The 12950-nt window shown below is 45.8% G+C and overlaps 1 protein-coding gene across 7 annotated transcripts in view; it reads right to left on the bottom strand.

The window, feature by feature from the left end:
* cdk14 (cyclin dependent kinase 14) overlaps positions 1 to 12950 on the bottom strand; it is an 845377-nt gene that overhangs the window by 427554 nt on the left and 404873 nt on the right. For all 7 annotated transcript variants that reach the window (XM_085987941.1, XM_085987948.1, XM_085987945.1 and 4 more), the window contains one exon: positions 12049 to 12169. In XM_085987941.1, coding sequence (XP_085844067.1) covers positions 12049 to 12169 — 121 coding nt within the window. The remainder of the gene's footprint in view (positions 1 to 12048; positions 12170 to 12950) is intronic.

Below are 12950 nucleotides of genomic sequence, written 5' to 3'. Positions count from 1 at the left end.
GCAACACTTGCGTGGTCGGAGTGAAAGTAGGCCAGAGAGTCATGTCCATCGTCTATCATGTGTTAAGAAGGAGCCAAGCATGTGTGCCACAATGGGAAACCTATGCAAATCTGGCCAAGATGAGTGCATCCCTTGCATCACGGGCAGCCATGTGCTCACATGCTGCCACTGCTGCTGGTAGATACGCCGCCGCTCGGTCCTCCTCCTCCTCATCTGAGGAGGCTATGAACTGAGCCACTTGCTCATCAGGAAGCTGCAAGCCACGACGCTGTGCCATGTTGTGCAGTGCACAGCTGACCACGACCATTCTGGAGACCCTGGCTGCTGAATACTGCAGGGCTCTACCTGATCTGTCAAGGCATCGGAATCGCATCTTCAGCAAGCCAATGCAGAATTCTGAAGGACAGGATAAATCTTCATTTAAGAAGACACAGATTAATCAATGATAGTCAGCATGGATTTGTTAAGGGAAGGTCGTGTCTGACAAATGTGATTGAACTTTTTGAGGAGGTAACAAGGATGGTAGATGAGGATAGTGTGTTTGATGTAGTGTATATGGACTTTAGCAAGGCTTTTGATAAGGTTCCACATGGCAGACTGGTCACGAAGTTAAAAGCCCATGGGATCCAGGGCAAAGTGTCAAGTTGGATTCAAAACTGGCTCGGAGACAGGAATCAGAGGGTAATGGTTGATGGATGTTTTTGTGACTGGAAGGCTGTTTCCAGTGGGGTTCCGCAGGGCTCAGTACTAGGTCCCCTGCTTTTTGTGGTATATATCAACGATCTAGACTTGAATATAAGGGGTATGATTAAGAAGATGGAGCTGATACTAAAATCGGCTGTGTGGTTGATACTGAAGAAGGAAGCTGTAGACTGCAGGAAGAGATCAATAAATTGGTCAGGTGGGCAGAACAGTGGCAAATGGAATTCAACCGGAGAAGTGCGAGGCAATGCATTTGGGGAGGGCCAACAAGGAAAGGGAATACACATTAAATGGTAGGACACTGAGTATTGTAGAGGAACAAAGGGACCTTGGAGTGCACGTCCACAGATCCCTGAAGGTAGCAGGCCAGGTAGATAAGGTGGTCAAGAAGGCATACGGAATGCTTGCCTTTATTAGCCATAGCATAGAATACAAGAGCAGGGGGGGTTATGCTTCAACTGCATAAAACACTAGTTAGGCCTCAGCTAGAGTACTGCGTGCAGTTCTGGTCACCACATTACAGAAAAGATGTGATTGCACTAGAGAGGGTACAGAGGAGATTTACAAGGATGTTGCCAGGAGTAAAGAATCTTAGCTGTGAGGAAAGACTGGATAGGCTGGGTCTGTTTTCCTTGGAATAGAGGAGGCTGAGGGGAGACCTTATTGAGGTGTATAAAATTATGAGGGGCATAGACAAAGTGGATAGAAAGGACCTATTTCCCTTAGCAGAGGGGTCAAAAACCAGGGGGCACAGATTTCAAGTAATTGGTGGAAGCTTTAGAGGGGGTTTGAGGGGAAATTTCTTCACCCAGGGGGTTGTGGGGGTCTGGAACTCACTGCCTGAAAGGGGTGGTAGAGACAGGAACCCTAACCACATTTAAAAAGTACTTGGATGTGCACTTGGGATGCTGTAACCTGCAGGGCTACGGACCAAGAGCTGGGAAGTGGGATTAGGCTGGATAGCTCTATGTTGGCCAGCGTGGACACGCTGGGCCGAAATAGCCTACTTCCGTGCTGTAACTTTCTATGATTCTGTGATGGACCTGGTCGAAATGTGGCTGGCGTTGTAGCGCTCCCCAGTCTCGTTAGCTGGCCTCCTGATCGGCGCCATTAGCCACTTCTTCAGGGGGTAGCCCTAGACACCTAGGAGCCATCTGTTAAGTTGGTTTGGCGGATTGAAGAGCGGAGGAACACTAGAGTTCCGCAGGATGAACAAGTCATGGCAACTACCACAGAATTTGGTGCAATCATGCAAAACCTCCTCCTTGTGGTTGCACACCAGCTGTACATTGAGGGAGTGGAAGCCCTTGTGGTTGACAAAGATAGCTGGGTTTTGATGGGGTGCCCTAAGGGCCACATGTGTGCAGTCTATGATGCCCTGCACTACTGGCAAGCCTGTCATATTTGCAAAGCCAACTGAACACACGGTTACACTTGCTTGATCCATTGAGAAGTGGATGTAATTGTGCGCCTTTGCGAAATGGGCATCAGTAACCTGCATGATGCAATTGTGGGTGGCCGACTGGGAGATGCCGCTGATGTCTGCTGATGATCCCTGGAAGGAGCCTGAGGCAAAAATGTTGAGTGCGGTGGTGAATTTGACAGCCACTGGCAAGGGGCGTCCACCCACTCCTCTGGGCTCCAGGTGTTGGTGCAGCAGTGCTCAGATGTCTCCGACAACCTCTCGCAAAAGTCTCAGCCTCCTTTAGCACTCCAGCTCAGTCATGTTAAGGTAGCTCATCCTCTGTCTGTAAACCCTGAGAGGGGGGTATCTCCTGCGGCGACGTGCTTCCATGCACTGGCGCCTTCTGCCCTGTGCAGCATCAGGTGGGTGAGCAGGAGGTTGGCACTCCTCCTGCTGTTGCTGCTGAGCTGCCTGGTTCTGCTGCTGCCATGGCTGCTCCTCATCCAAATCTGAGGTCCATGATGAAAAGAAATAAATGGTTCCCATGCTGCTGGCAGATACCTCCATTAGGGAAGCGCTCAGTCCAAGCAGGGAGAGAGTCTTCCAAGGAGGTCCCCCAGTTGAGAGATAGAAGCTGCAGCACCTCCGACTTCAGTAGGCCTGCTAAAAGTGCTGAAAGACCTGTGGAACAAAAGTTCTGCCACCTGCAACTGCTCCCTGATGAAAGCTCCACTTTAATGGTGGAGATGCAGCTGTGAGGAGGCCACCCACTTGACAACCCGCCAGGATTAGCTGGCGTGGTTTAGGAGGGTCGTGCAACATGCACAAAATGTGGCAAAATAACAAAGGCCTGTCAAAATAGGATTATAGAGGCCCTTAACGACTATTTAAGGGTCTTAACTACCTCTCCTGACTGATGGAGGTGGGACCGAATCGCACCCATCAAACCCACCTCCAGCAAAATTGCGCAGAGGCGGGTTCCAAACCCGCCCACACTTTTTGCGATTTTGCCAAATGTCCCGCCTCCAAGGGGCTGGGAAAATCACCCCCCTAGTATTTGTTTAATTTCTCTACCATTTCCTTATTCCCCATTATAATTTCTCCTGTCTCAGCCTCTTAGGGACCCACATTTACTTTTGCTAATCTTTTCCTTTTTACCTACCTACAGTCTGTTTTTATGTCTCTCTCTCTAGTTTACTCTCATATTCTATTTTCCCTTTGTCTTGCAGGCAAATGTAGCAGCCAATTTCCACACAGCAAAGTCCCATGCAATAGATTTCAGAGTCAATTTTAACCCCAAGAGGGTTTTCGGTGGGTAGGGGTGGAACAAGTAGAAGAGGCACTCACTGACCTAGATTTCAAGTATTTAACTCCTGGGCCTCATCTACATGTTGCCACTCAGCTGTCCACCTGAAATGGGTAGAAAGTGGCAGACAGACAGGAGGGGATGGTCGGGCAACCAGAAGTCACAGGCTGGCACCAAGAGGATGCTCGCCAGCAAGCAGATAAGTCATGGGAAGGGGGTATCAGGAGGGTTATGTGGTATGGAGGAGAAGGTCGAGACTTTCCTTATGCAGCCCGGAGTAGCTCCCTTGTTCCTCCTGACCCCAGTAAGTTTTACACTTACCTTGAAGGAATTCTTGTGTCTGCAGACCAGGTGCAGTCCTGCTTCAGACTGCAGGAAAGCGACGGTGGCTTACCCATTCAGGCCCCAGTTAACATGCAATCAGGGTCTCATTGACATAACAGGACGCCGATTTGCATAAATTAACAAGCCTGTTTCCAGCAGGCACCTCAGTCACCTAAATGCAATGAGCATCTGAAATGATGGGCAGCATGATTACAGCAGAAATGGGCAGCAAGTCAAAACCCTCATTTTTAAAGGCCCACCCCACATGTCCTTCTGTGCAGAAAAGGTTAAAATCAACACAATCCCGTTTGCTAACTTTTCTGTGCAGTTAATTTGGGCCATTTCTCTTGTCTCACTGAACCCCCAGTCTAGCATCCTTAACATTATCACTTTTTTTATTTTCAGACTGAAGCTTATGTTGTAATCACAATTTCCCAATTGCTCTCCTACTCTCAGTTACCTGACCCACTTCAATTCCCAGAACTAAATCAGGTAATGCTTCTTTTCTTGTTGGACTTGAAACATACTGGGCTAGAAAGCAGTCTTGAGAACATTCTATTTTTTTCCCCCCTGTAAGAAAAGTGATTAAATGTTGTTCGTCATTCCTGTGGCTGAAGACAGCAATCCCATGTTCCACTATACTTCGTGTAACCCCATGTGCCACAAGGCCTGTTTTGGGGGATTTTTTTTTGAGCAGTCAGCATTTTTGAGGTTATGTCAGATTTTGCTAGTTTACCATGTTGTATGTATGTGAAATTCAGATTTTTATTCTGACAACAATTAGCATAATAAGCTAAAGTGGTTAAGTATCATTTCTATTCCTGCCTCTGCACAAAGCACTTCCTATAACAATACCTGGCAGAAATGGTCCAAGTCAATGCACAACAATAAAACAACTCATTGTCCTGTCTTGTTACAAAGCAAACAGCCACACTTAACACAAAAAGAGTACCATTTTCAGCTGGTTAAAAGATGGTTCTTGTAATGTATGTACCTTTAAGGGGGGAACTACTTTTTACAGCTCATGTATACTGTAGTACCGGCAGTGACCACACCTGTATATAACGCTGAGTAGTAATCTGTACAGATCAGTTGCAGTCTGAGCCACGTTGAGGAAACACCTATTGTACCGTTCTCCGCAGTCTGAGTCTTCTTATACACGGACGTAACATTGGCGACGAGGCAGGTTCGAACCTACCTGCAACTCTGCATCACCTCCCGGGGATTCGTTCCTGGAGATCAGTGGATTGGAGGTCAAGGCCAGAGACTCGGGCGTCGACCACGGGCAACCGCCCAGTCATCCAGCAGAGACTCGAGAATTGAGGGGGAGGCTGTCGAGGGCCAGGCTTGGCTTTCCAGTCGAGGTGGTCCAGCGAAACGGGCTGGAACAGGTAGTGCGCAGACCCTTCCCGGACAGCGGCGGGCTAGAGCCCGACCGAGCGGCACAGCAAAGGGCCGAGCAGCGTCGACGGGGGGGGGGGGGGGGGGGGAGGTGGAAGAGAGAGAGGGGGCAGAGCGCACAGGGCGCAACCGGTGTTCAGGGGCCGAACAACGTCGGAGAGAGGGAGAGAGAGACGCGCAGAAGCCCGCGAGGCGCCGCCATTGCCACGAAGACCGCCGAGAGCGGCGTTGGTAAAAGTGCAGGAGAATCGCGCGAAACCTACAGGGCGCCGCCATTGCCACGAGAACCGCCGGGAGCGGCGTCGGCAGCAGCGGGGAGGTAGGAAAGCGCGGGAGACGCCATTTTAAGCCATTGGGAGATGCCATTTTAAAACCACACCCAAAATGCCGAAGAGTGGCAGTATCACCGCATTTGACAATGAAGTCGAAGATTGGACTACATATGTCGAACGAATAGAAGTGTACTGCGAGGCAAATGAGGTGTCAGATGACAAGAAAGCGTCGGTATTGTTAAATTTAATGGGTGCAAAGACGTATGGTTTATTACGAAATCTAGTAACCCCAACGAAGCCAATGGAAAAGAGTTTTGAAGATATAGTAACGATACTAAAGGAACATTTAAACCCCACACCGCGGCTGATAGCAGAAAGATTCAAGTTTCACAAACGGAACCAGCATAAGGATGAAAGCAATGCTGATTATTTAACAGAACTGCGCAAACTATCAAAACACTGCCAGTTTGGAGCGGGACTGGCAAATACCTTAAGGGACAAGTCTGTGTGTGGGCTTCAAAGTGAAGGAACCCAGAAACGGCTTTTTATCTGAAAAGGACCTTACGCTGGAAAAGGCTTTCAGCATTGCGGTATCATATGAAGCAGCAGCATGGGGCGCTGCAGAGATACAACAGAGACCGCAAGAATATGGCACAAACGAAATGTCATATGGAACAGAGAAGTGCTATTGCTGCGGCAGAACACACGACCAGAATGATTGCTGGTTCAAAGACAAAATGTGCAGACAGTGTGGAAAAGTAGGACACATAGCACGAGTCTGCAGGTCGGGAAAGAAAACCAGCAATAAGAAACCTACCAAAGGAAAGTACCAGAAGGTACATAAGATGACGGAGAATAGTTCAGATGAACAAAAGAGTGATAACGACTCCGAAAGCAGGGAACTGAGTTGTCTGAAATTACATAATGTGATCACAACGGAGAATCACCGAACCATTTGGGTCACTCTCAAGATAGCAGGAGTCCAGGTGTCCAGGTAAAGATGGAATTGGACACAGGATCAGCCCTAACAGTCATAAACCGACAGGACTACGAGCGGCTATTCTCACACATACCCTTGAGAGACACAAAAATTATTTTGAAGACGTACACGGGGCAAAAAGTCTACCCCAAAGGAAAAATAAGGGTGACCGTTATATATAACGGTAAGGAAACACCAAAACTAGACCTGTATGTATTGCAAGATGGAGGACCACCATTACTGGGACGTGAATGGATCCGGAAAATACAACTGGATTGGCATTCCATACAGGCACTGACTGTGGCTGACAAAAAGGATGATGACATCACACCTGGGCGACTGTCAAAGATCCTAACTGACGCGAAAGAAGTGTTCCAGCAAGGACTCGGAACACTAAAAGGCATGACAGCGACGATTAAAATTGAAGAAAATGCAAGCCCAAAATTTTTTAAGGCCAGACCGGTACCTTATGCGATCCGCCCAGCTGTCGAAACAGAGCTGGAGAGTCTGGAACGTTCAGGTGTACTGTCCAAGGTAGACTGGAGCAAGTGGGCTACACCCATCGTCCCTGTGATGAAAAAGTCGTTGAAGCAGCACGCCTGGGGAACCAAGGATGGTTCGCATCTGTGGGGACTTTAAGGTAACAGTGAACCCGGTCCTTCACACCGTACAATATCCACTTCTGCGGATTGAAGATATTTTTGCCTCGCTATCTGGAGGGAAACGCTTCACTAAGATTGATCTGGCCCAGGCGTATCTGCAAATGGAGGTAGAAGAAGCATCAAGAAAATACCTCACAATCAACACCCATAAAGGTCTCTACCAATACAACCGGCTGGTATTCGGGGTAGCATCAGCTCCGGCTATTTGGCAGAGGGCAATGGAACAAGTCCTGCAAGGGATCCCAGGGACCCAGTGTTATTTGGACGACATCCTGGTCACGGGCGAAAATGACAGTGATCACCTTGCCAACCTGGAGCAGGTGCTCACTAGATTGCAGGAATATGGGCTCCGAGCTAACCGCCCCAAATGCGAGTTTTTTAGAAAACCGATCTCGTATTGTGGCCACGTTATTGATAAAGAGGGGCTACATAAGTTCCCAGAGAAGATTGAGGCAGTAGTCAAGGCTCCAGCACCGGAAAATGTGTCACAACTGAGGTCGTTCCTTGGGCTGGTAAACGACCACCATAAGTTCTTGCCAAATTTGTCTACAATACTACACCCACTGAACACCCTACTGCAAACTGGGGTGCCATGGAAGTGGAGTGACGAATGTAGACGAGCTTTCCAGAAGAGCAAAACACTAATCACATCAAAAGAGGTATTGGCCCATTACAACCCAGCATTACCAATTCGGTTGGCATGTGATGAGTCACCCTACGGCATTGGAGCGGTGCTGTCGCACAAATTCTCGGACGGCTCAGAGAGGCCAATAGCCTTTGCGTCACGATCACTAACCTCAGCCGAGCGTAACTACGCCCAGATTGACAGGGAGGCCCTCAGGCTAGTGTGGGGAGTGAAAAAGTTCAATCACTATCTGCACAGGCAGAAATTCATCTTGCTGACTGATCACCAGCCTCTTGTCTCCATTTTTAATCCGAAGAAGGGCATTCTGGTGATGACTGGGCAACGACTACAAAGATGGTCACTTTTTCTAGGGGTGCACCACTATGAGATTGAATATAAGGGCACGAAACAGCATGGAAATGCTGATGGGCTATCACGCCTGCCACTGCCTACTGCGGAGGAAGCACCAGCAGTGGATCCTGTCGAAATATTCCATTAGACTATAGTTGAATACCTACCGGTAACTAATGCTTGTATCGAAAAGGAAACCCGAAATGACCCGACACTGTCTCGGGTATATGATTTGACGGTGAAGGGATGGCCAGCACATGGCAACTCACTGTTGCCTGCATTCTCGACAAGGAGAGAACAGCTGTCAGTGTGCCGGGGGACCTTGATGTGTGGATCCAGAGTGGTAATTCCACCCAAGTTAAGGGATAGAGTGCTCAATGAGCTTCATGAGGGTCATCTGGGAGGGGTAAAAATGAAAAGCCTAGCCAGGGCTTGTGTGTGGTGGCCGGGAATCGATAAACAAATCGAGGACCTGACCAAGAGCTGCTCAGGATGCCAGAAAGTCCAAAATGCACCACCACAGGCCCTTCTACACCCATGGGAGTGGCCCTCATCTCCATGGCAACGGGTGCATATTGATTTTGCTGGTCCATTCATGGACTCAATGTTTCTAATAGCCGTGAATGCGCACTCGAAATGGCCTGAGGTCATCAAAATGTCCTCCACCACCACGGAGAAAACTATTGCAGTCCTACGGACCATTTTTGCCAGGAATGGCTTGCCAGAACAGATTTGCTCCGACAACGGACCACAGTTTGTGTCCGAAGAGTTCCGGAGGTTCTTGAAAAAGAATGGGGTAAGGCATTACACATCCGCCCCGTATCATCCAGCCACAAATGGATTGGCTGAGAGGTTCATACAAACCTTTAAGAAGGCAATAAAGGCTATGTACAATGACAACATTCCGCTGCAGCACAAGGTGGACAATTTCCTGTTCGCCTACCGGAATGCGACACATGCAGTCACCAACCAGGCCCCAGCCATGATGTTCTTTAACCGAAGGTTAAGGTCTCGCCTAGATTTGCTCAGACCAAACGTACGAAGAGATGTTGAGAGTAAGCAATTCCAGCACATCCATGAGAAGCCAACAAGGAGCTTCAATGTAGGGCAACCAGTCTTGGCCCGCGACTACCGAACAGAAAAATGGCAGCCAGGAACGATATGCACACGGCAGGGCCCACTAATGTACACAGTGGACGTTGGGGAGAGCATCCTGAGACACTATGCTGACCAGATCCTAGAGTCACAGGAACAAGTCAACCCCATGCCTCGCCCATACGTACCTGATGATGAACCCGACGTACAGGTCGCATCTACCCCAGAAACAGTAGCATCGGAAGCTGATGAACCAACTGACGACAGGGGGCCAGAATCGCCTCCGCACCAAGAGCGAGACACTCGGGAAAGGCGCTATCCAGAAAGGATCAGGAAGCCTCCCCAAAGACTGAATTTATAAATAGACTATTTTCAGCTAATGTTGCATGTTAAAAGTGTTAATTGTAATTAGTTTGATATTTAATTGTTAAATGAGTGTTATGGTACTGTTAATCTAAAAGGGGAGGAATTGTAATGTATGTACCTTTAAGGGGGGGAACTACTTTTTACAGCTCATGTATACTGTAGTACCGGCAGTGACCACACCTGTATATAATGCTGAGTAGTAATCTGTACATGTCAGTTGCAGTCTGAGCCACGTTGAGTAAACGCCTATTGTACCGTTCTCCGCAGTCTGAGTCTTCTTATACACGGACGTAACAGTTCTAAGATCCTCAAACATGACATTATTCAGTAACTCATTTTTTTGCTTCTTGATACAATCTGGCAATGTCATTTTTTTAAATTTGATTAAATAAAAGCTGCATAATAACTTGTAGTAGTTTTCCCAAAAATCCCAATGGAGCTGCACATATTTCTGAAAGCTGAATGAAGCAGTCCTGATGTTGAACGACACGAAACACATTAACTAATTTTCTATTTGAGACTTAACTCCACCATCGGTAAATTGATCTCTGACATTTTTTGATTCTGTCCAACAAAGTTGGCTCACATGCTTTATGTTAAGTCTCATCAACCAGGTGCTTAAACTCAATCTGTGATAGAATAATTCTGGCACACTTCCAAATTCAATCATACATGGCAACGAATATAATTTTCACATCTGTGGGAATACTGCACAGTGTAAGTCAGCATTTTCTGATTTGTTTAATAAGAACTCCAACATCTATTTTATGTTGGCATCGAATAATAAAAACTCGCAACTTAAAACATCTATGTATTTAAAAAGCTGCATTGTGTGTTATTCAAGGACTCGTCACACAACTCACACGGTTTGATCACTGTGAAAAGAACTGAATTGCTACAATTTTTATATGCAATTAACGTTTATTGCGCTAACCTCAACCCGCAACCAAAACTGTCAAATAAATAGATGTATGCAAGTGAAGAGAAGGGTGAGGATATTAGCACCATCTGTGCAGTTTAAATATGAAACGAAAATGCAAAGTCTAAAATTTATGTATTTCTGTAACATCAATTTACACAAGGATTTAAGGCAGCAGTTACCTGTGTGTTAACGGTCAAGCATACATGGTGTTTGGCCCCGATCAATATTTTTGTCCAGTGTTTTACAGCAGGCAGAGAAAGTTAGTGCCTGGACTCGAGAGGAAATGAGTTAATTACAGCACAGGCCAGGGTGATGTGGTATGCAGTCAGCAGGGGAAGTTTCAAACCACCAAACATCTGTAAACATTCTGGATTTGTGCACAGATGCAACCTGCTTGACGGGTCTCAAGTGCGCTCATCACCAACTTTCATAATTTGAAAAATAAAAGGGAGACTGGCTCTGCTGTGCAGCAGGTCTGGCAAGAGAATGATGACTTTTTACAAAATAAAAAAAATATACCTTAATGCCACTTACACTGCAAATGGCAGGTGAGCAGCCTTCAGGCCATGTGCCTAATATTTAAACATTAATCTTATCCTGCATTACACCAGCTGGGAAAAATCGCAATACTGTGCACAGACACAAATCTGGGCATTTGAACTTGGCATGTCACCTGTATCCATGCTTCCACCCACATGGGGAAGAGTGCAGCAGATGCAACAGAGCACTTAACAGCACTCAATTTTGGTAACATTTTATTGGACAGCTTCACAAAGGAAGCAAAGAAATAATGGGCTGCAACAAGGGAGAAATTGATGATATATCTGCACTTTTCTAGCTATTCACCCACTTTCACGTCAAAACCGGTTTTCTCCAAATATGACATTCTAATTGATTAGTCTAGACTTATCATTAGCTGGGGAACATTAGTCCTTAGTTACTTTCTCAATTCTCTCAAGGACCCACTGAAGTATAAAAATAACCTCTAGCCATATTCGACTGCTCGCCCACCATCTCCCAGCAGTCACTAATTGCAGTTTTGAGCAGCTGGTGCAATGTACCAATGCCCAGCCTTGAACACTCTCTCACACCATCCATCATATATGCAGGAAATCACTCGTATGTCTCCTCCCAGACTTGTACTGTACATGTTAGAAGGACATCTTTAGCAAGTTTACGTATACTGTAGTTAAAAAACTTATTTTAGTCATAACTACATATAATGCCAATCTATAGAGAGATAAATACCTAAAAAATGTAAATATATTACAAACACCCATGAGTTTAATGATAAAACTTTTGGTAATTTGTTATAACTTAAGTGTATTTGAGCAGATTATTTTCAATCGTGTCTCCGCGTTTGACTGGACAAACCCTGGAGTAATTTAAACATTTTTTTTTTAAATGATGACTAATAATAATGGAATAGAATGTTCTCCTTTTCTCTGACCTGCCTGTATTATGGTTGTAAAAAACGCAAAGCCTACTCATACGAATAGAGCATTAGCCCCATGAGTCACTTTAAGTGAAACCTCACCTCTACACATTGACTTAATGCCAATTTTAATGCTAACCTGCCAAGACAGAGTGAAACAAAGCAGTTAAACAAATCATGTGAGTGCAGGCAACTGTACCTACCACATGTCGAGGCAAGTGGAGTACTCTGTGGAGCCCAGGAGGACATCTGGAGGTCTGTACCATAGGGTAACTACCTCATTGGAATACGTGTGGCTGGGTACGGACTTGGCTCGAGCGAGTCCTGAGAACAGAATGGAAGATCAGATGTTAAAACGGTGAGCATTACTCGCAAACAAAGAGCCCCAACCTTTCTCAAGGTCTACGACTATAACTAGGCACTGCTTCTGAAATGGGACTACTGTTAATTCAACATTTGGAGACTCTCACACAGTTCTGGCATTATATTATACAATGTGTTTATAGTAATGTTTTTAAGTAAAGTAAATATTTGCCTCATAATTTTAGATTATATAAACAGAACACTAATTAAACATTCGTTAAGAGCTCGGGCCTTATTCCTGCACAATTTAACAAAACATTTCTTTGTAGTCAACTGTTTTATCCAAATAGAAATAACTGGTTTCCCCAGCTGTGCCCCTTAAAAGGTACACCTATAAACTCAACATTCAAAGTTATACATTTTAACTAAATGATCACTCAAACCCAGACCATACTCATGTGTCTCAATTATGCAATAATAATGTATTCCCATGGTGTCTTATATTATCGCTGTGAGAAACATTCAAATCAGTGGTCAACAGAATGTAAACCAACAATAATGAGATGGAGCATCAAATAAATGGTATATATAGTTTATAAAATATTTTACTGCAGTTAAAGGCATAGTAAAAATTCAGCTCAAAGCACAGTCGGTTCCTGACAAATATTCTAGATCAAAAACAGTCTAACAGAGCTGCACTGCACCAACTGGGACTGTCTTTACAAACCACAATGCAAATCACTGTAATCAATGCACTGAACGATTAGCTATTCATTTGCTATAGCATTTATCCCTTCAGTTT

The sequence above is a fragment of the Somniosus microcephalus genome, chromosome 5 (assembly GCF_052327205.1).
Source record: "Somniosus microcephalus isolate GS21.2 chromosome 5, FLI_Smic_1.0, whole genome shotgun sequence".
NCBI classification, from domain to species: Eukaryota; Metazoa; Chordata; class Chondrichthyes; order Squaliformes; family Somniosidae; genus Somniosus; species Somniosus microcephalus.
Note: the sequence above shows the minus strand (reverse complement) of the source record. Positions and strands in the feature narration are given on the sequence as shown.